The 23,215-nt window shown below is 41.2% G+C and overlaps 2 protein-coding genes across 2 annotated transcripts in view; both read right to left on the bottom strand.

The window, feature by feature from the left end:
• Positions 1–21,526, bottom strand: part of LOC306970051 (uncharacterized protein) — a gene marked incomplete at its 3' end in the record, with an annotated part of 29,332 nt that extends 7,806 nt beyond the window's left edge. Inside the window, exons 1-6 of the mRNA XM_079565877.1 lie at positions 21,443–21,526; positions 21,230–21,286; positions 12,244–12,279; positions 12,133–12,183; positions 10,210–11,953; positions 2,644–2,704 (exon numbers count right to left, since the gene is read on the bottom strand). Of these exons, the coding sequence (XP_079422003.1) occupies positions 2,644–2,704; positions 10,210–11,953; positions 12,133–12,183; positions 12,244–12,279; positions 21,230–21,286; positions 21,443–21,508 (2,015 nt within the window). The 5' untranslated portion in view covers positions 21,509–21,526. The remainder of the gene's footprint in view (positions 1–2,643; positions 2,705–10,209; positions 11,954–12,132; positions 12,184–12,243; positions 12,280–21,229; positions 21,287–21,442) is intronic.
• Positions 16,643–19,040, bottom strand: LOC306970706 (serine protease FAM111A-like; the record flags this gene model as incomplete). Its single annotated transcript, XM_079566734.1, has 3 exons — positions 16,643–18,439; positions 18,887–18,937; positions 19,014–19,040. The coding sequence occupies 3 exons, from the start codon at positions 19,038–19,040 to the stop codon at positions 16,673–16,675; spliced, it is 1,845 nt and encodes a 614-aa protein (XP_079422860.1). The 3' UTR covers positions 16,643–16,672.
• Positions 21,527–23,215: the final 1,689 nt, after the last annotated feature.

The following is a 23,215-nucleotide window of genomic DNA, read 5'->3' on the forward strand; positions in this document are numbered from 1 at the left end:
TTAACGTATCTTATTTATAAAATGTAACATAAATTCACAACGTGAGTCACAATAAATTTCAACAAAAAATATTAACCCATAAAACAAAAATACTAAGTGCAAGTCCTTTCAACGACACTTACAATCAAGGACAGAAGTAAAGGCCCACTCATTGTCCTTAAACCGCTCTAAATACTCCTCGGCCTTGAATTCCCTATTCTCCTTCTCAATAATACAGGCGGGGTCAAATTTTTCTACTTCTCCAATAATGCACGCCTCTCCACTCTCCGGCATCGGACAGCAGTGTTTCATGAGCCCTGGAGGAACTAGACTTTCAGCCTCTTCACTCACTACAAGCTCCAGAACGGCATAATCCAACTCTCCATCATAGTCAATGAATGTGTTCCTGACTTTAAAGTTGAGGATGTTTTCCTGATGAGGTGTTTCATAATTAAACATGGTAGTTGTGTCTAAGTCTGGACGCAGATTCCCCTTGTAAATAATATCCTCAAAAAGATTTTGTGAGGATGTAGCGCTGAAACAGCACAAAGCCTGTTCCCTCACAAACATTTCCTACTGTGATTTTACAAACAGAATCTCCCATTTTAAACAGCTCTTTAGCTCGGCCAACTTCACTGAAAGTCTGCTGGGCCTTTCCAAAGTCCACTTTCTGAAGTGTCTCCTTTAACTGAAAGGACAAGATCGCGAATACAAGCGGCCGAAATGAGTTTCCTTTGCAGGGGGGCTGGGCGCACCCTTCGAGATGAGGAGCTCAGTTATGGCTCGTTTCCACCAGCCCTACCCTTCTCTACTCTACTTTGTTTGGTCCTACTCTACTTGGCCTGGTTGTGTTTCCACTATTCTGTAGAATCTGATACTGTATCCATACCAGGGTGTATCCATGGATATGGCTTTGCTTTTGACTGTATCCATTGGAAACAGTACCTGCTTGGCCTGGTTAGTACCAGGGCCAAGCAGGTACTAAAAAAAGTACCAGTTAACTGTAAAGTGGGCTGGTGGAAACATTTCAAATGCAGGCAAAGTAGAGCAGGGTAGAGTAGAGTAGGGTAGGTGGAACCGAGCCATTACCCGGGAGGAGCTCGGAGTAGAGTCGCTGCTCCTTCTCGTCGAAAGGAGCCAGCTGAGGTGGCTCGGGCATCTGTTCCGGATGCCTCCTGGTCGCCTCCCGCGGGAGGTGTTCCAGGCATGTCCTAGTGGGACAAGGCCTCGTGGAAGACCCAGGACACACTGGGACTATGTCTCCGAGCTGGCCTGGTGTCGCCTCGGGGTGACACCCACCAGAACAGCTGGAGGAGGTGTGTGTGGATCGGAAAGTCTGGGCATCTCTGCTCAGACTTCTGCCCCACGACCTGGCCCCGGATAAAGCGGAAGAAAATGGATGGATGGGTGGAAGTAAGTGTAGAGGTTTGAAATCTTTAGATATGCGATGGCTTACAATAGTACTACAGCACTCCAGGTGAGCCAAAGTTTGTTCAGTGTAGATTGTTATCCCAGAAAAACAGTTCCACGGAAACGTTGTTTAAAAGATAAAACATCACTGTTTATTACAGTGTTACAAAAAGAAACATTGGCTCAAAAATAAAGATTCTACAGGCTATAGTTGCAGGTAAGAAAACCGTTCGCTTCCACAGCTCTCAAGTTCTGAATAATCAATAAAAAGAGAATCAACGTAAGGTCACCTGATCTTAAAGGGGCAGTACACCTTTTTATCAATACGTACTAAATCTTGTAAGCACATGAATTCTAGCATGTTTTTAATATTTTAACTATTATATGAACTTAATGAAATTCTAAATTATCTTATTTAACCTTTTAACATGAATTCTTACTTAAATTATAATGAACTGTACTTTGGCCTGGACTGAATAAGAAACTAGACTCTTAGACAAAGAGAAAAGCAGTGACAACAACAAACACATGGGCTTTAGCTTTAGCTTTACCTTTACCTTTAGCTTTAGCTTTAGCCGCAGAGCCTGAAGTTCCTGAAGTTCCTGCTGTTGTTTAAACTCCAGCTGCACCAGAGCGTTTGGGATCAAAGATTGTCTCTGGAAAAGGTGAGGCTCACTCTGCATTAGCCATGTTTGGAACAGTTATGGTGCGTTGTCAGTGACAGAGTGAGCGCTCTCACTATGTAACAGATCTGTGACGTGTGAGGAGCTTTCACTGTGGAACAGCTCAGTGAGTTTAGAAAAGTTTATCTTCAGTAAACGGTCCTGATGTGGATCTGGTCTGTTCCTGCAGCTCAGGAGGTAATAATGTCCTTTCTCTGTTTTATCACGGCTTTAGTGGGAATTCTGCTCAAAACATGAAGTTCCAGGTGACGCTGCTGCTCCTGTTTTCTGATGTGCCGTGTTTGGACTTTCTCCTGAACAATACTTTTTATACACATTATTTTAACTCAATTAAAATAACACAGGTATTGTTACGACCCGGCTCGGAAGCCGCAACAAAGAATGGGGGAGACACGACACCATGACGTTTTTAAGCCGTGGTTAAGGCATTTATTTAAAGAGTCCAAAAAAAAAAGAAAGAGTGAGTGGCCTGGCGAGGAGGAGCGGTCCAAGCTCTCCGGGGGATGTCGACCTCCACCCGGAGCCGCAGACGAGAGAGAGAGAGACAGCGGCGGAAACCCGGCCCTTTTACCTGGGCAACCCGGAAGTCACACCGGGCCCCCTGGGAACCCCGGTCGCCACCTGCTGCCTACCTTCATAGACACAAACAAACATTAGCGTTACAGGCCCAGCAGGGGGGGCCATCACAGGTATCGAAAAAAGTACCAAAGGCACCGGTACCGAAAAGCAGGTATTGTTAAAGTAGTGGTATTGAAAAAAAAACAGTACCCAGCCCTACTTATGAGAGACCAACAGGTTAGAAACATGAGGCCGTCCTTCCGTGGACCCACCACCTGCAGGAGGAGCCACAAGGGGCTGGTGCAATGTGATTTGTGCAACTCCAACAGCTGCCCCTACGACCCGGAAACGGACAAGTGGAAGAAAATGGACGGATGGATGGATGGAAGAAAGTAATGTTATGAACTTATGAATGATCATTTGTAATTAATCATGATCATAATGAATTCTGTATAAAAAAAACTCCTCCTCAGTCCTCGCCCTCCGCGGGCGGTCTCTCTTTTTCCTCCTGCTCGGGTCCTCTACCGTCGGCCTGGGAGCTTGAGGGTTCTGCGCAGTATCTTTGCTGTTCCTAGAACTGCACTTTTCTGGACCGAGATGTCTGATGTATTTCCTGGGATCTGCTGGAGCCACTCCTCCAGTTTGGGGGTCACTGCCCCGAGTGCTCCAACGACCACGAGCACCACTGATGCCTTCACCCTCCAGGTTTTCTCCAGCTCTTCTCTGAGCCCCTGGTATTTCTCTAGTTTCTCGTGTTCCTTTTTCCTGATGTTGAAGTCTTGGTATTGCTATGTCGACCACAACGGCTTCCCTCTGCTCTTTGTCCTACCAGTAATCAGATACCCTGCAGGAATAATAAGCTGCCAAAGGATGAGATACAGACCACAGATGTTAAGATGCGAAAGCTCCTAACCATGCACGGAGGGTTCCACCCCAAATCCAGCACTCTGAGACTGTATAGCCGTAAGGAAGGAGGCCGAGGACTAGTGAGTGTGAGAGCCACTATCCAGGACGAAACATCCAAGATCCATAAGTACATCAAGGACAAGGCTCCGACAGATGACGTGCTCAGTGAATGTCTCAGACAATGGGGAACAGAAGATGAGGTGCTGGAGGTCCCGTCATGGGAGGACAAGCCCCTACACGGCATGTACCACCCAAACATAACTGAAGTGGCGGATATTCAGAAATCCTACCAATGGCTAGACAGAGCCGGACTAAAGCACAGCACAGAGGCTCATCATGGCTGCACAGGAGCAGGCCTTGAGCACCAGAGCAATAGAGGCCCAGATCTACCACACCAGACAAGACCCCAGGTGTAGACTGTGCAAAGAGGCCAATGAGACAATCCAGCTTTACATAACTGCAGGGTGTAAGATGCTGGCAGGGAAAGCTTACATGGAGCGCCATAACCAAGTGGCTGGTATAGTGTACAGGAACATCTGTGCAGAGTATGAGCTGGAAACCCCAAGGTCAAAGTGGGAAACACCTCCAAAGGTGGTCGAGAATGACCGAGCCAAGATCCTGTGGGATTTCCAGATACAGACGGACAAAATGGTAATGAACCAACCGGACATTGTGGTGGTGACAAAGAGCAGAGGAAAGCCATTGTGGTCGACATAGCAATACCAAGCGACTTCAACATCAGGAAAAAGGAACACGAGAAACTAGAGAAATACCAGGGGCTCAGAGAAGAGCTGGAGAAAACCTGGAGGGTGAAGGCATCAGTGGTGCCTGTGGTCGTTGGGGCACTCGGGGCAGTGACCCCCAAACTGGAGGAGTGGCTCCAGCAGATCCCAGGAAATACATCAGACATCTCGGTCCAGAAAAGTGCAGTTCTAGGAACAGCAAAGATACTGCGCAGAACCCTCAAGCTCCCAGGCCTCTGGTAGAGGACCCGAGCAGGAGGAGAAAGAGACCGCCCGCGGAGGGTGAGGAAGAGTTTTTTTTTTTAATATGTATATACAGTATATTCAAAAAAAGATTATCTCATGTACATAAGTATTCCTATGACACTCAAAACTGAGGTCAGCTCCTTGCCTTTCGTCCTTGAGATGTTTCTACAGCTGAACTGGAATCCACTTGTTATAAATGTAGATGACAAAAAAAGACAAAAATATAGCTGGATTCACTGATATGGAGGACACTGCCATTGAAATGAATGAGCTGCTGCCCGATAACTATTAAAAAATATGTGAATTCAAATGTGCATGTAAAGGAAGTCCTTCTATCACTCATTAAAAAAAAGGATGTTAACGTATATCCGAAAATTCAGACCATTTGATAACAGAGGTACGCAGCGACGAAGTAGTATATACAGTATATATATATATATATAGTGTTTGACCCTAGGACAGCACGAGGGTTAAATACATTTCCAGAATTAACTTCAGCCACAATAATCCTATCCACCCAACATCTCAGTCCCAGACCACAGGCTCCCAAGATGCTGCGATTTAACACAAACATCAAACATAACAGCTGGCTCCCATGTTTATATCACGTCACTGTGGGCCAAGTGCTTTGTTATGTTTCAATCACTACTGACCTGTGTCATGTTGGTCTGATCAAGGTTAATCTACGTAAATGCAAAAACAAAGCCTGTGTGTGCATCCAGGTCTCCTCACATGAACACCACGTTGTTTTGCACACATCGAATTGATTAGGTTTTCTTTGGGACCTCATATGTCGTATATCAAGGGTGCCCAAAGTGGGACCCGCGGGCCAAATTTGGCCCACCGGAACAACTATGTTGGGCCGTCAGAGGGTGACCTACTTTTGCGCCGCATCTGGTTAATACTAACTCTTTATCATTCATTCTCAATGGTAAATATGGATGCAGTACACTTTTTGGCCACCAGCGTCAAATTGGGGGCGCTGTTTCCCCCCTTTCGCAAAGTTATGGAAACACTGTTGTAGTGTCTTGGTAATTATCAGAGCATTGTAGCACATCAACTTTCCCATTTTTCCAACTTTTATTGCCATTGTGTAGGCCATACTGTAGGTGCTGCAGATACAGGTGTTGTTGTTTACATTTTGCACTATATTGCTACAGTAATTGAGTTTGTTCTACTAAAACTTGGCTTTTGCCAGAGTTAACATGTGTGTTTTTTTTATGTAGCATGTGATTTGCATACAGAATCAAATGCAAATGTTTACCAAGAAAGAAAATAAAGTAACTATTATCAACTGCTTCGCCGTGTTTGGCCTACGAACCACAGACACATTTTCATTTTGGCCCTCGGAGACAAAAAGTTTGGGCACCTCTGTCGTATATGTATGTACTTGAAGTAACTGTACTTTTGCGAGTAGTTTTTTTCATTCAGTACTTTTTACTTCTGCTTGAGTAATATTATAATCAAGTATCTGTACTCTTATACAACATACAACAAGAGACAGGGAAGTTTGAGTTGTTGATTTGGTTTTTTGGAGAGGCTGTTGGGTTAGGGTGAGGCTCCTTTGGGCGTACCTGTAATTTGACTGGGAAATGATGTCTTTACAAGAACCGGCTTGGACTAGGTGGAAAAGTAACCACCCAGTCCAGTTATTATCAGTCAGTACTGAGTGATAAAAGGTTAATACAGTGGGGCAAATGTAGGCGAAATCCAATAGGAAGTCTATGGGAAACTGACCAAACACAAATTTTAAAGGATTAAAAGTTATTTTGAGGAAGAATTTTGTTGCTGATACACGTCAGAAACTGTATAAAAAATATTTTGTAGAAAGTGTACAAACACAGGCTCTAAAATATAGTGAGGTAAAAAGTATTCAGCAGAAAATGTATTTAAACTGATAAACATTTTTAGTCAATTATATTTGTTGTTAAGTCAAACATAATTAATCACATATCACTCATTTAAAGGTCCTATATCATGCAAAATCGACTTTTTGGAGCTTTTAGCCATGTTGTTATGCTATTTCCTAATCAAAAACACCCCCAGAGTGGTTTGTGGCTTCATTCACGCAGCTCTCAGTAATCCTCCTGAATCCTGCTCTCTGAGCAGCTGCTCCGCCCTCTCCTGGTGAACGACTGACCTGTTCAGTTGTGTCGTAACAACGGAACGGGCGTGCTCGACGTCTGTAATGTAATGTCTTAATTCTATGCTTACGGCCTGATTTTAATTTGTAAAACAGCGTTTTCATTATTTCTGTTGTAAGAGAGAAACAAAGAGAAAAAAAAAAAAAGGATGTGCCCGAAGTGCTTCCAGGTCAGCTGTGGCCAAAACAAACACATCCCTGAGCGTCTGAACAGATCAGTCATGTTTGCGCTGCAGCTGAAGATGGAGCTCGTTATAATCTATTCTGGACACACCTGTTTTTTATTCTTACCTGACGATCATGTCACGGAGAAAAAGAAGCGCGTTTGGCTACGAGGACGAGGAGTTTATTCAACCTTTTTCAAGAAGAGGCCACTCTCTCAGAAGCTGTTTTTTTCTCCGGGATTCAGCGACTTTCACCAAAATAGTGTTTTTCTGTGACTGTCTCTGATGGATGTTTGGTGAACCTTCGCCAGAATCAAAGTGGATTAACTTTTATAACCAACGCGAGTCCCATAATGTAAACAGCGATGGAGCAGAGGGTGAGTCAATCCAAACGCGGGTTAGCTTGTGTGTTAGCATATTAGCATGTGTGTTAGCCATTTATGAAGCTGTGTTGCAGATGTCAACTCCGTATAACTGCATCGTGAAGTGACTTCACTTATTGCTGTTTATTTATATTACGGTAAAGTATGTGCGGAGAGAGGGGGCGCTTGTGGGATGGCACATAGCTCCTAATCACCGGTTAGTTAGCATCAGAGGTCCCTATGCTAAAGTGGCTATGATAGTTAGCATCAGAGGTCCCTATGCTAAAGTGGCTATGATAGTTAGCATCAGAGGTCCCTATGCTAAAGTGGCTATGATAGTTAGCATCAGAGGTCCCTATGCTAAAGTGGCTATGATAGTTAGCATCAGAGGTCCCTATGCTAAAGTGGCTATGATAGTTAGCATCAAGGCTCCTTTTCCTAACTACTTCCTAACTGACTTACCAATTCGGAAGCATCTTGCCATGGCGGACGCTGACGCACATCCGGTTTGGCGTAAGAGCTCTTAGCAATCTGATGGTTTCGGAAGGAGCCATTGTTCTTTCTGTGTGACTCATCTCTTCACAGGTGTATCTCCCGCCCAGCAAGACGAGGCAGCCAGTAGCAAACAGCCTGCCTCTCTCCTCATTGGCTCGAGGTGACGACGGTTCATCAGGTTTCCATGAATTGTTTGATTTTACTTTGGTGATATTTAAAGGTGCACCTAATTGTCCCCGTAGGGAAATTTGTCCTCTGCATTTGACAATGGCGCTGGAACGCTTAACTCAGAGCGACTTCTTGCTCTGAGACAAGCCACCGTGCTGCTATTTTTGTGAAATTTAAAGGTCGATTATAAGAGGTGGTTTTATCCTGGTCACCATAACCAATTATCTGCGTAGGTCACCCTAGAATCATTGCTGAAATGGAACAGACATGAAGGGAGGGAGGGCGGGGTCGACAGTTTCTAACAAGCTGAGATGACGAGGCTTGGCTTGGTGTATAATGGCTCGTGAGTAATTAGAGGCGGGGTTAGGTGAAAGCAAGAGTGGTTGGTGGGCGGAGTGTGATAGGTTGAGGCGTGGTCCTGCTCAATGAATACTGACTCCATTTCATTTCATGATTTGTTCCTCTACTAACCCCATAGGTACCTCTGCGATGGTCCGCCACGCCTCCTCTTGTCACTGCCTTGCATGGTGGACGCTGGCCTGTGGTTGGCTACTACTGACATTGGGATGTCTGGGGTGTTGTTGGAATATTTGTATGCATTCACTTCCTGGTTTGGACCCAGATATACTGCAAACTTTATTCATGTGAGAATGTGTGTGTGAAAGACTAACTCAATTATTTAAACAAACTATAAAAACAGTATATTTTTCGGTTACACTTTATTGTACACTACCTTAATACATTGTACCCAACTAACTTTAGTACAATGTAATGTGCTTTGTAACAAGCTGTAAAACTTACATGGTTACATACACAATGGAATAATGTGTATTAGTATTTTGGTGGTACATAATGTAGTATGACATATGACCTTTAGGGTTAGGGTTTATGGTTAGAGTTAGGACCTTATGTCTTATTACATTATATAAAATACTAATACAGACTTTAGGTACAAGTTATTACACATTGTTACATGCCACATTATACTGTACTTAATTTGGCAGAAGGTACAATGTATCAAGGGTAGTGTAAAATAAAATGTTATCTATTTTTCTATGTGGTCTCTTGTTCACTAAGTGAAACAAACCTGTAACCTTAATGTCAAAGGTAATAGATCATAATCCAGTGCCAGTAAACAGGTCATGTAAATCAAATTCTCCTGCCCTCTATGACGCTCGGTTACTAATGCTTTAGCTACAATCTGTGGCATATTTACAGTGATGCTTTTGTAACAATGTGCATTGTCCTAATTAAAATAGATGAATCCTATTTTCAAAAATATCTGTCACTAATATAATCCATATGTTTCTTCACTCAAAGTGTTTGAACCAGCTTTGATTTCCCACAAAGATCCACATTAAAAAAAAGTTCTAAAAACAAAAAATCAGTAATACATTCTGTGCTGAGATTCTTTATTGAAAAGCAGAATTACAGAATAAATTCATAATTTAAAAAAAAGCCCCAAATTGAAAACATTGTACATTGTAACATGATGCAGCAAAAATCGAATTAGACATTCATTCATTTCCATTTGACAAGGGCGTATACGTATATTTCATGAACTTATGACCCAGTAACGACATTTTAGTCAAAGCCAACACAAAATGTCCGTCCCTATAAAGCTTTCCCACAGAGTATTCAGAACAAATAAACACAGCAGGTCAGAGATAGCCACACGTTTGACCTCAGATGATTCATGTTAGGAAAGCACAATAACCTTCACCTTCAAAGGACATATCATACATACTTTGGCTTCTGAACACTTTTTGTGCACACCTCTCAGTTTGCATTGATGTTTGGGGAGGATGACTGTGCTGGCCAGGCTGTTGTGGGATTGGTAAATAGAAAATACATGCTCCCATTCCGGTCGGGAGGTGATAATCGGGGCTAAAATCGTCCTAATTATCTTGCCGTGTGAACCAGGCTTTAGCTAATGGTGTGCTAGCAAATCCAAGGTGCTGTAAATATGACTCAAAACAGGTCCAGGGATGATTGATGGAGTTTGAACATATGTAGGACAGTCCCAGGTTCAGTCTATTAACAATGAAATGCAGGGAATCCAAGGACGGATACACGGATACATGTGCAGTATTAATGACAAAAATAATTTCAAAAGTTGCATTAATTGAATACAAAAATTCCAGTAAGTAGACGCACAGTAAATGAATGTAATAGAATTATGAACAGCAGACATTTACTGGAGGTTAATGTCTCATGTTTGTCACACTAATATCAGGTGACAGGTCAGCGGGTTTTACAGGTGTGTTTACAGCCTAAACTGAGCCAAAACATGGATGGTATGGGCTGAATAAACAAGAGTAATATGAAATACCATTAAAGTGTTACATTAGCTTTCATCCATGGGCTCATCACACCTCACAATTTCCTTCAGGTATGGGTTGTCTTTGGACTCCTCCTCCACTGCACTGAGAAGATCTGGATTATTCCTCTTTAGATTTGTCACAAACTGATGAAAGATCAACAGAAGTGGACGGGCATATTCTATGACACTGCCTTTTGTTGGAAGATCATAGGTAAAACCTCCAGTGTGCAAACCGAACACCCTGCAGTGAGCATCCAACACTGGGGAGCCTGAGGAGCCGTGGAACATGAAGGTGTGGTAGGAGGCCGCTTTATGGAAGTGGGGGTCTGGAGGACCCAGAATTCTCTCAATGCCTTGCTTTTGGATATAATCCCTGACTGAACTGAACACCGATATGTCACTCCTAAACTGCTGTAAATGCTTGTTGACCTCCTCCTGCCTTTTCTCTTTCTCGATGATACATGTGGGATCAAATTTTTGTATGCCTCCGTTTGGATGTCCAATAAGACACGCCTCTCCGCGCTCTGGCATCGGACAGCAGTGTCTCATGAGCCCTGGAGGAACTAGACTTTCATCCTCTTCACTCACTACAAGCTCCAGAACGGCATAATCCAACTCTCTATCATAGTCAATGAATGTGTTTTTGACTTTAAAGTCCAGTGTGTTTTGCTGATGTGGTTCTTTATAATTAAACATGGCAGTTGTTTGTAAATCTGGTTGCAGACTCTTGTTGTAAATAACTCCATCGAACAGATGTGCATTTGTGAGGACGTAGCGCTGAAACAGCACAAAGCCTGTTCCTTCACATGTGTTACTGATTGTGATTTTGCAAACCGATCTGCCCAAATCGAGCAACTTTTCTAGTCGGAAAACATCACTGAAAGCCTGCTGTGCTTTGCCAAAGTTCACCTTCTTCAGTGTGCCCTGATATCGGCTCTCAAGTAGTGTCTTGAGTTCAGGAAACTGAGATCGCAGAAGTTCATAAATCTCTTTACTGTATTCACGTTCTTTTTTCAGAACATCACTAACAGGAATCCACCTGAGAGGGGCCGTGTCGTTCAGAGTAGCTTTAGCTTTATCCCATGCCGTGCTGGGGTCACCTGTTTCACCTTTCTCTGAAGCGGCCTCGTCTGTTTTGGGGGGACCTGCCTCATCGGTATCTTTAGAGGAGGCGCTGTCTGCCTTTTTAGAAGTGTGTTTTCCAAGACTAATCTTGAAAGTTTCACCGTCATGTTGTTTTATTTTATCCTCATTGAATGCATACATTTTCCCTTTTGTTAAATATTCAAGTTTAAAAGAATCCCCCAGATCCACAAAGTGTCCATCCTGTTTGATGGCCTCTTTGAGAGTCATGTCTTCTGTTCCATAAACACAGAGCCGTGAGAACTTTAACATGAGGCTACTCCTAAACAGTGTTTTAGATCTAGTATTGATTCCTCCTGTAGTCTCAATGTTCACAACATAATAGCGTTCGTTTGCATCACTGGTACAGTCTCCCTCTTTATCTCTCACTTCAATCGTTTCATTTTTCATGTCTAGAGTGACCAGCTCTCTGACCTTCAGGAGTGTGCAGGGGAAGTGTGTGGCAATGGCGGTGCGCAAACGTGCCTCGCCCTTCTGGAGTATGATCTTGTCCTCTTCACACTTTATTTTCTCCTGAATTTGCCGCCTGGATGTGATGGCCTGTAGCACGGTCTGAGGGTGATCGCACTGGATTGTGTATCTGTCCTCAGAGTTCTTGAATTTTAAAATGAACTGATGTGAATGAACTTCCTGCAACACAAACGCGTCACAAGATTAAGCCGTTTATGTCAAATGCAAACATGAAGAACCTAAGTTTGGTTTCATGCACACAACAGAGAGAGCGTTTTGGGGCCTGAAAACATCTGCTCCATTCCTTCAGTGATTTCAGGGAGTCAGTTGATCTCTGCAAAAGCATCATTCATGCTCACCTCTGACCCAGTGGCTTCCTCAGACTTTATCTTTGGTTTGTGATTCAAATCCTGAAACAGAAGTCTTTTGTAAGGGATTTATATACGTCTTTGAAAATATATATATTTTACCTTAAGTACGGAGCCTCCATCAGCCGTTTTTCCTTCCTACAAACAGTGATCAATATCGGGTCAAATGTTTCATGGACAGATGTTGTAAAAGCAAGAGATGATAGAAAGATGATCACACAAAAATATATTCTGGTGACCACTTAGAAAAACAACAATGTTAGAAAGTTTTACTCTGGCTAAACGGACCTAAACAGCAGAGAACAGGTTTCTAATGATGAGAGAAACAGACCATGTTTGAGCAGTAACAAGCCTGTTTTATCTTTAAACACCTGTTTAACCACTTTCAGATGGCTGTGGTCTACTGCCGGCTGCTGGATTTTGTAGCTCCTATGTTGCGTTTTGTTGATTATTTGTATCTTTTGTTACATTTTTGTCATTTTATCACGGTTTGTTGCGTTTTTGACACTCTTATCACGTTTTTGTAGCTTTTTTGTTTTCATTTTGTTTCTTTTTTTGTGGTGTTTTCATTCTCCTTTACGTCTAGTTTTCATCACTATTTTGACACTTGAAGAAGAAGCTTTTTGACTTGGGTAAAGCCAAACTGTTCAGTTTAGGTGGGGTTTAAGGAGTTAAATCAGCGGGGTTTATTGCACACTGTAGACTTTGTGTTACAGGTTATTATACTTTTCACCCAGTAGATGGTGCTAGTGCACTTGGCCTATAGTTAGATTATTTTTTTAATCTTCTATTGTAATTTGGTTCAAATTATATTATATATATAGTAATTAAAAGTGAAGGAAGAGACTTCATGAAGATCTTTAGCAAATTTGCAAGAAGCTCCACATTGGCACTTGCAAAGTTCATGAAGCTATCGTGTTTGGGAAGACTAAAATACTTACACAGAGGCTGCTCTTCACACTTCAGAATCAGAATCAGAATTGTTTTATTGGCCATTGTTATGAACAGGTTCACAACTTGATATTTATTTATTTCAGTTCGATCATGCAATAAATCTTTTGTAAAATTGTATTTCATTTCAAACAAGTGAATGTAAAATATTGATTCCAGTGATTTATCTCATCAAGGCAGAGCATCGGCACCTGCCCCACACTCCTCATCCCCTGCCCAGCCTAGCACCACCTCCTGCCCAGCCTAGCACCACCTCCTGCCCAGCCCCGGCTCGCTGGCTGGCACACACTCCTCCTGTGCCTGTTCAGGCCATCCTGACTCATCGTTTCCTGCCGCCAAAAAAGTTCCCATAAGCTTTTTCTGCAAGCATTGTCTCCATCTCCAAGGGCAGGTTAAATTGTAGCCAGAAATATCAGGCATTTGGCAACTTATTTCCAGTTTCCTCTTTGGCTTTGTGACCTATAAAGTAGTAACAATAGGCTAACAAACCTTTGGTAGAAAATCTCCTAATCTTACCTGATTGTTCAACTCTTCTCCCTGTGACTGGGCGTCTCCACGTCCCTTCTCAGGATCCATTACCTAACAAAACACTTGTTTAACTACTTCTAAATCCAAATACACATAACAATGAAAGGCAGAACGAGCTAACATTCAGAGACGAGTATCCTAGTACCTAGTTATATACATGTACTTACCATCTGAAGTAATTGTACTTCTTAGAGCGACTTTACTATATGGTTTGTTTTACTTCAACTTGAATAATAGGCTATTATTAGGTATCTGTACTCTTACTGGAGAAAAAAAAATTGTAGTTACTCATTCATGTGTCACCAAAAATAGATGTAATTTGCATTTCATATACTTCATACATTTTACTGCCATTTCCTTTAAAAAATATAAGTGTTTTTACATCAGTTCACGTTTTGTTTTGTTTTATGAATCAGACTTTTACGCTCGAAAGGTTACTCGTTGTACTGAAGTAGCCTTATGTTTTTACTCTATTTTGTTTACTATTTTTCACTTCTTCAGTCAAATAATTAAGTAAAGTTACTCTTACTTGAGTAAATATTTTAGCTACTCCACGCACCTCTGCTAACATTGACAATTAAAACATCACATAAAAATAGGCAGCATAATGGCACACGAAAGGAGTCACAGAGGAAGGGAATCCAACATAATTTACAAGTTATTTATACGTTTGTACATTTATAAGTTACATAATAATACTGTGTCACTTACTCTGCATTTTTGTGGACACATAAACTTTCTTATGTCCCTGTTGTTCGGAGTCCCTCGACGCTTCGCCATGTTTGGACTTAGGACAGACCTACTGTGAATATGAAGTGTTACAACTTGCCCTTATTTCTTGGCCTAAAGTGAGTTCAGATTCCTTGGCATCATTTTAGACTCGAAACTAAGCTTTAAGAAACACATCACAAAGGTCTGCCATACAATAAAATATAATCTGTTTACATTTAAATCTATAAGAATGTCATTGACAATACAAGGAGCTAAAACGTACTTCAATGCAATGATATGACCTCACTGACTCTATGGTGGATCAGGCTGGTCACAAGCAACAAATCCACAATTAAACCTTTAGAATCTCTTTATAAACAAGCACTTAGGATTCTAGAGGAAATCACCACAGTATCATCACTGTCAAATATTGACCAAATATAAAATGCTCAATTTTGAATATATAGTTAAATCAGCCAATCTAAAATTACTATTCAAGATTGTTAATAATGTGGCACCTCCACCACTAAAAAAGTTTGTCCAATTAACATCTGATCAGAGTCAGAACAACAACAGTCAGAGGCCAATGGACCAAAACGAAAAACTGCATTAGGACAATCTGCATTTTCTTTTAAAACTATCTCTGAATGGAACAAACTTCCAACTGCACTAAAATTATGCAAAGACTTAAAACGATTTTGCCTGACTGTGAAACAACATTTTCTGGGAAATCAAACATGTCAGCATTAAAGAAAACAACAACAGCAACAACTAGATGTGACATCTGAGAAGGGTCGGGGTATAGACTATAGAGGAACAGGCTTTCCTTTTAATAAATGTACTTTTTTTAAGATTGTATATAAATGTAAATACTGTCTGTAAATATTATGAACTGTATTTTTTATGCTTTTTGTAGTGTTTTGTAATTGTCTGTCTCGGGGACGGCAGATGGAAATTAGCTACAAAGCATCTTTTCATCTGCTGATTAATGCTGTCAAATAAATAACAATAAACTAAACTAAATAGAGGTAGCGGGAAATGACGCTAAAAACAGAGTTATTATTGTATACTCACGATAATGCAGCGTACAGTGTGCTGAGGCCGTCGGACAGTGAGTAATGTCTGCGTTTAGGACCGACAGAACCGAGCGCGCGCGAGACATAGAGCGGGAAGATATGTTCAAAGCGGGAACGTGACCGGCGCTGTGGTGGTCACGCGGGTCTACGTGGGTCGACACATGCGCACTACGGTACAACTGTTAAGTACAATAAATATAAACAACAAATACTCCCTCGATGGTTAGCTTAGCATGAGAAGGAATCACAAAATCTGTCACCAAAAAAAAAAAAAACTCTAAAGGGAGAATAGAAAGAGATGGCGAACAGTTTGTTGTTGTGTCTTTCACTTTCGTTTTGAATGAATATGAAACTTTGATTTATGATTAGAATTCAGAAACGAGAAGCCAAATAACGAAGTGTTGGGGAGTACCTACAAATACACGTATTTAGAATACTCAATGTGAGTAACTGTATTCTGGTAAAGTGACACTTTTATTGGAGAGTATTTAGAATAGTTACTTTCCAGATATCAAGGAAATACATCCCAGTATTCAATCATTACACTTTAGCTCCATATTGCACAACATTATAAGAACTTTTAATGTTAAACGCCTTATGCCAGAGTTCACAAATACTACACATGTGTCAGCTCATATGATGCTGTATCTGCTGCTCCACTGGCCAAGAGTTAAAGAGTTCCTCATTAATGGTGAGTGAGTTTATAACATATATAAATGTATATAGGTGTTCCAGTTCCAGCAATTGTAGTCTTCATTTTTGTATTTATATGCCATATTTTTATGTAAATATGACAATCAATGTGAAAATATTCAAATAAGTTTTCAACGTATACACAATACATTAGTCTGATTAGACAAAGCAACGGAATGCATTACAAAATACTTTTTAAGGCAAGTATTCAGTATTCAGTAACTAAATACAATTTCACTGAGTACTACTGTAACCAAAAACTTTAAGACTATATATTGCATGTTGTTCCTCTGCCGTTGTCCTTGAAGACACCCCCCCCCCCCACACACACACACACACAAACAAAACAACAAAACAACAATGATACAGTAACAAATTATACAAATCATTTTAATAAACAAAACTCAATCCAAAAATAACATAACAAATTACATTAAAATGCTTGCAAAAAAAAAAGTCCATACAGTTTGAATAAAAAGGATACAGTATATTTACATATACTGTATGTAAAGTATATTTATTGCTCCTCATACATGAAACAATTCACAATTTTAAGTTTTGCTATGTCAAAGTTAGCTTTCATCCATGGGCTCTTCACTGGTCAGAATCTCCATCTTATACTCATTGTCTTTCAACTCCTCCTCCACTGCCCTCAGAAGGTCTGTATTATTCATCATTTTAAGACTGGCTACAAACTTTTGGAAAATCAATAGAAGTGGTCGGGCAAATTCTATGACGCTTTCTTTTTTTGGACCAAACCCATAAGCAAACCCTGCTGTGTGCAAACCGAACACCTTGCAGTGAGCATCAAACACTGGGGAGCCAGAGGAGCCGTGGAACATGAAGGTGTGGTAGGAGGCCGTTTGTTTGTAAATGGGATCTGGTGGGGACAGGATTCTCTGTATGCCTTGGCCTTTGATCGCCTGTTCGACTGACATGAGGGTGATTTGATCAAATTGCTGTAAATGCTTATTGACCTCGTTTATCCTATTCTCTTTCTCAATAATACAGGTGGGGTCGAACTGTTTTACTTCTCCGTTTGGATGTCCAATAATGCACGCCTCTCCACTCTCTGGCATCGGACAGCAGTGTTTCATGAGCCCTGGAGGAACTAGACTTTCAGCCTCTTCACTCACTACAAGCTCCAGAACGGCATAATCCAACTCTCCATTATAGTCAATGAATGTGTTCCTGACTTTAGAGTTGAAGGTATTTGTCTGATTTTGTTTTTCATAATTAAACATAGCAGTTATGTCTATGTCTGGACGCACACTGTTGTTGTACATGACTTTGTTAAACAGATGTGAATTTGTGAGGACATAACGTTTAAACAGCACAAAGCCTGTTCCCTCACAAACATTTCCTACTGTGATCTTACAAACAGAATCTCCCATTTTAAACAGCTCTTTAGCTCGGCCAACTTCACTGAAAGTCTGCTGGGCCTTTCCAAAGTCCACTTTCTGAAGTGTCTTTTTCAAAGTCTTAGCTGAACTTCGACTCAATAATTGTTTCCTAAGTTCAGGAAACTGAGCTCGCAGAAGTTTATAGATATCTTCAACCTTTTTACTGCAATCTGAAGCTTGGTTTTCTTTCAAAACATCACTGACAAGAACCCACTTGGTTGTGGGTATAGCTACTGTACCTGCTGAACTGGGGCCTGGCTCCGCTGTGTCACTTGTTTCACCTGCTTTCTCAGAAGCTGCCTCGCCTGTTTTTTGGGGAACTGCCTCATCTGTGTCTTTAGAAGATGCCTCACTTGCTTTTTTTGTGTGTTTAGGATCAATCCTGAAAGCTTTCCCATCATGTTGTGATATTTTATCATAACTGAATACGTACACTTTGCCTTTCATAAAATCTTGAAGTTTTAAATCACCAAAATCCATGAACCGTCCATCCCGTTCAATGGCCCCTTTCAGAGTCATGTTTTCTGTTCCATAGACGCAGACCTGTGAGAAGCTCTTCATGCATCTGCTCTTAAACAGTTTAGATTTTCTCTTGGTCCCTCCTTCTATGTCAATATTCACAATGTAATAGTGTTTATCCTGATAAACGCTATAGTCTCCCTCTTTATCTCTCGTTTCCACCACTTCCTTTTTCTCTGTCAAAGTGACCAGCTCTCCGGCTTTAAGGAGTGTGCAGGGGAAGTGGGTGGCAATGGCAGTGCCCATATGTGCTTCTCCCTTCTGAAGTACAATTTTGTCTTCTTCACACTTAATTTTTTCCTGAATTTCCGGCTTGGAAGTGATGGCCTGTAGCACGGTCTGAGGGTGATCACACTGGATTGTGTATTTAGGGTCAGAGTTGTCGAATTTTAAAAGAAATTCGTGAGAATGAACTACCTGCAAAAGAAACATCACACGAGCGGTTAGTCAAATGAAAACATGAAGATAAGCTTTTGGGTAGCCTAAGGTCCAGGATGAAAGTATGCTGGTACTGTTCAGTACTGCGTTCTGTTAAAAGATTTGCCAGTGGTACGCCGTACTGGGATGTACAATGTCACTTTAGAATGAGGCTCCGGGACACCAGGCTCTACGAGTGGTCGTTTCACCTTTGCCGTCTGGTGCAGCCCAGAGGCAGCTGGTGTGAATGCGTGGCCTGACTGCTACTAGCTCTGTAGTCACCGTGGAAGGTGTCAATCTCCAGTGACTTTGTGTATGGCAAGGTGTGCAACTCCAGTGCTCGAATTTAGTTAAATTCACGCTCCAGACAGAGCATTTCAGTATCCGAAAATAGAAAGTTGGTCCATTGGTCCCTCAGTGTATTCAGGGAGTATCATTTATGCTCACCTCTGACCCAGCAGCTTCCTCAGTCTTTATCTTTGGTTTGGGATTCAAATCCTGAAACAGAATTTACAAGGTATTTATCAAGAAATTTAGAGGAAATTATTGTCAAAGCAAACTGAGCATGTGTTACCTTAAGGATTGATCGTCTTGGCGTCATGTTTCTGTCCTAAAAACACACTCTTGTTACTTGGATAAGGATGTTTAGGATGTTAGCTGTGCACTCAATTTAACATTCTGTCTTTTGTTATTATTTGATTTGTCCATTCATTTGAGGTTCCTTTTATCAATGTGTATCTAAATAGAAATAGAATCTGCATAACAAAACAATTGACTATTTCTGCCTTCTATGTGTATAAGATTACGTCAAATTTGTAGCGATACAGCTTGGCTCTATCACTGTGTCAAAAAAAGGCAGAAAGGAGCAACAAAAAAGTAACAAACAAATCATGAAGGTACAGTAAAAAAGTGACGATAACAGGGACAAAAAAGATCAGTTTAGATCAGTTTTGTAGGACTTAGTTTTCAAATGAGGTGTTACACTGGCCCATAGGATGTAAGCACCAGTCCTGAAGCTTCTAGATTTGGGTAAAGCCGAACTGGAGACTATGCGCTCGGTTACAGCGGGTATAAGAGGCTAACAACTAATTTCACTTTGTTTGGACAAAAAAACAAGCAAATGAAAGAGTCAAATTAATTGCCAGTTTTATTTTCTATTTTCTAATGTGTTCCAGTTTATTACTACGGGGCTCCCGCAAATGCACACTGTCATTGTGTCCTGGCGCAAGACACTTCACCCTCCTTGCCTCCAGTGTCTGTACATTGGTATGTTAATGGGTGACTGGTTCCTTACTGTGAAGCGCTTTGGGCCGGATAAAGGTAGAAAAGCGCTATATAAGAGTCCATTTGCCATTTTGGTTCCTGATGCACATTATATGTATTACACTTGTTTGTCCACATGATGGGGCAGTAGAGCAAATGAATCATCTTGAAGTACACTTTGCTAAACGCTTCAAGGCCTCATGGGGCCTCAACTCACCATCACTAAGGACAACAAAATAGCAGCGATGAGATGATTTTATTGTTTGTGGAAAAGGCCTCACTGTGAAGAGGCTAAAATATATGTGATAAATGTGAATATGAATTACTTTGTAAACCCAGTAGGGCAAATTGCTTTCAGTGAATCTCGTCGGACGGGGGGGGTAAAGGGTGCTGAGTACCCAGGGCCCAGTGCAGGGTGGGGGGCCCTTAAAAGTGCTGCAAAAAGCGTTCTGTATTGTACTTTCTAAGTTTCCTCATAATGGATGCTATAAGAATCAAACACAGCCGGGCTGAAATACAACGGTTGCTACACAGAATTTTAAACAAACAATAATGATGGATGAATTTTCAGGCCCTGACACCCCTTTAACCTCTTAACTCCCACCTGAACGGATCCCATTTTCTCCATTTTGGCTTTACCCTAATCAAAAAGATGCTTGGGGAAAAAGCACCAAAACAGCCCAAAAAATGAGAAGAAAACAAGGATGTAAAACGCAAGAAAAATGTGACAAAAATTCAAACAAAGAGTGACAAAAAATCAACAAAAATGTGACAAAAATTCAACAAAAACTCAACGAAAAAATGACAAAAATTCAACAAGAATTCAACAAAAAGTGACAAAAAACTATACCAAAATGTGACAAAAATTCAACAAAAATTCAACCAAAATGTGACAAAAATTCAACAAAAATTCAACAAAAATTCAACGAAAAGTGACAAAAACTCAACCAAAAAGTGACCCAAAAAAATAAAAAAAATAAATAAATGGTCGACCAATTTTTTCACCTAGTTAGGCTATATACATTTATGTTCTAATAGAAATTAAATGAACTGCACTGTAAAATTGTCACTGTTATGTGGTTAAAGAACATAAAATATGAGCGGGGTCCACCAAGATCGTTTGTACCCAGGGCCCAGAATTAGGTGCTACGCCCCTGGCGAGAAGTGAAACGTTCTCAGAAAGACACCTGGGCTACTCTTCATACAACACTTCTGTCGTCCCCGCTGCCGCCTGTCCTGGGACACAGTCATCCTCCTGTCATGCCCTGGCTCGCTGGCTAGCTGGCTAGCACACACTCCTCCGGTGCCCGCGCAGACTATCATGACTCACCGTTTCCTGCCGCCAAAACAGTGTCCATCAACTTATTCTGCATTGTCTCCCTCTCCTGGGAAGGTTGAATTGTAGCCATAGAATCCCTAAACCTCACTAAGCTCATATTATCATTTTTCCTCTTTCTCTTTGTCTCTTATAAAGTAGCAATAACTGGCTAACAAACTGCTAAAACTATTAGTACCAGTAGATCTTACCTGGTTGTTCAACTCCTCTCCATGGGCGTCTCCACTTCCCTTTTCAGGATCCATTTCCTATTAATATAAAACGCTTTTTAGCAAGTTCTAAACAGTTGCACACAAAAAAAAATCAAAACCCAAACAAGCCTACATTAATTAATAATGAATGAATTAAAATCAAAGTCATGACAATAATATGCTACATTATATCAAAGTAGGTCAATCACTTACTTTGCGTTTTGATGGACTGAAAAAATGTCTTATGTCCTTGTTCGAATTCCCTCGTTTCTTCCCCATGTTCGGACTTGGAACTGGCCTTGTTCTGTAAACTAAAAACTGCATTTATTACCCCCAAAAAGACAGGACTCTAAAAACAGAGATTTTACACACACACACAAACAGAGATTATGTAGGCTATACTCACGATAATGCAGCCTGTGCTGAGGACAGTGAGTTCAGCTGACTCCGTTTAGGGCCGACACAACTGAGCGCGCGCGAGAGAGAGCGGGAAGATTAGTTCAAAGTAGGAATGGGCGGATCGATACCAAAATATCAATATTTCGATCCAGGCGGCTCTTTTTTTAAGCATTGATCCTCAAGCTCAAATATCGATACTTTCATTTCAATTAATATTTATGTATTTTTTAATATAATACTATATTATTATTATTTTCCTCCTTCAGCAGCACCGGCGTCAGCCCCGCCCCCTTTTCCCCTGCACGTGCTGAATCTGCTCTCGCTCCACGCGCTCTCCGCGTCCACAGTAAACAGAACAAGCACGGCCCGGCCCGGCCCGGCGCGGCAAAAAAGACAACAAATACTGGAGCTATTTTAGCGTAACAGCGAGGAGACACGATGCAGAGCGGGTAAGGACACAGGCAAATGTGTTGTGCATGTAAAGTGTTGTTGACGGAGGAGTAGGGAGTCTGCTTTTTGCAGAAGTTTTCAGATTCAGACATCTACTGTAGCAGTAAGTAGGGAACTTCGCTGGATTAAACATGTCATTTGCAACAAGTGAAAATAGACCATTCATCTGGTGAAGGCAGGTATGGGGAGTGGACAATCATGATCATGGGGCAGCAGCGGTTGTAGCCGAAAGTGTGGTCTGGTCCGTGAATATTAAAAGACCGGTCCGGACCATTACGGACCATGACCTCTAGGGGCGCTGTGCACTGGTCCGAGTGGTCCCTGATGGTCCCTGAAATGGTCTCTAGGTCCCTCTAGGTCTTTGGGCTGAATTAATGGTCCTGTGTATTATGTGTGGCAGGAGTGGAGTCCTAATAGGTCTATATCAATATTTCTCATTCATTTTGAGGAAAACCAACGATTTGTTTTGGGAAGATTTTTTTATTTGAAAATCATATTCTTTTTCCGGATGGTTTTCGACATCATCTGTTTCAAACATTGCTCTATATTCATTCCAACCAACTGAAATACGCAAATTTTCGACATTAATGATCTTTTTTTTAATTGTACTCATTACGATTATAGACGACATGAACTGAAATTTTGTAAATTATTGTAGATATTACGTGGCCTAACGGGTTACGTGCATGACTGCGATGTCAAGGGTTCGTGGTTCGAGAAAGACTTCAAGTGTTATTTTTGGTTTCAAAACACAGAAGCATTTCACGGTTAATGATAATGATTCTTAGCACCATTGATAACTGTGCAGTTTTTAAAATGTCCAAATAAACTGAATTTACGGATCAGCATTAATGTTTTTCCCAGTGGGTTCCCAGTCAAAAAAAAAAAAGAAAAGAAATGGAGGTGGGGACAGGATCGATCCACCGCACTCCCGCATTTACATGACCTCTATACGTTATACCCGTATATTTTATATTTTTATTTTTGACTTGCTATAAAGCACCTGTCGTGTTAAATGGCTCTTTTTGGTGTTCATGTAAGCCAGAATATAGAAGACTGTTTTGTTCAGCTGTTGATGCAACATGAACAAAAAAATAAATACTTCCGGTATGGGATCGATATCGACTTTTTTGCCCC

Source organism: Gobius niger, assembly GCF_951799975.1.
Source record: "Gobius niger genome assembly, chromosome: 11".
In the NCBI taxonomy this organism is placed as follows: domain Eukaryota; kingdom Metazoa; phylum Chordata; class Actinopteri; order Gobiiformes; family Gobiidae; genus Gobius; species Gobius niger.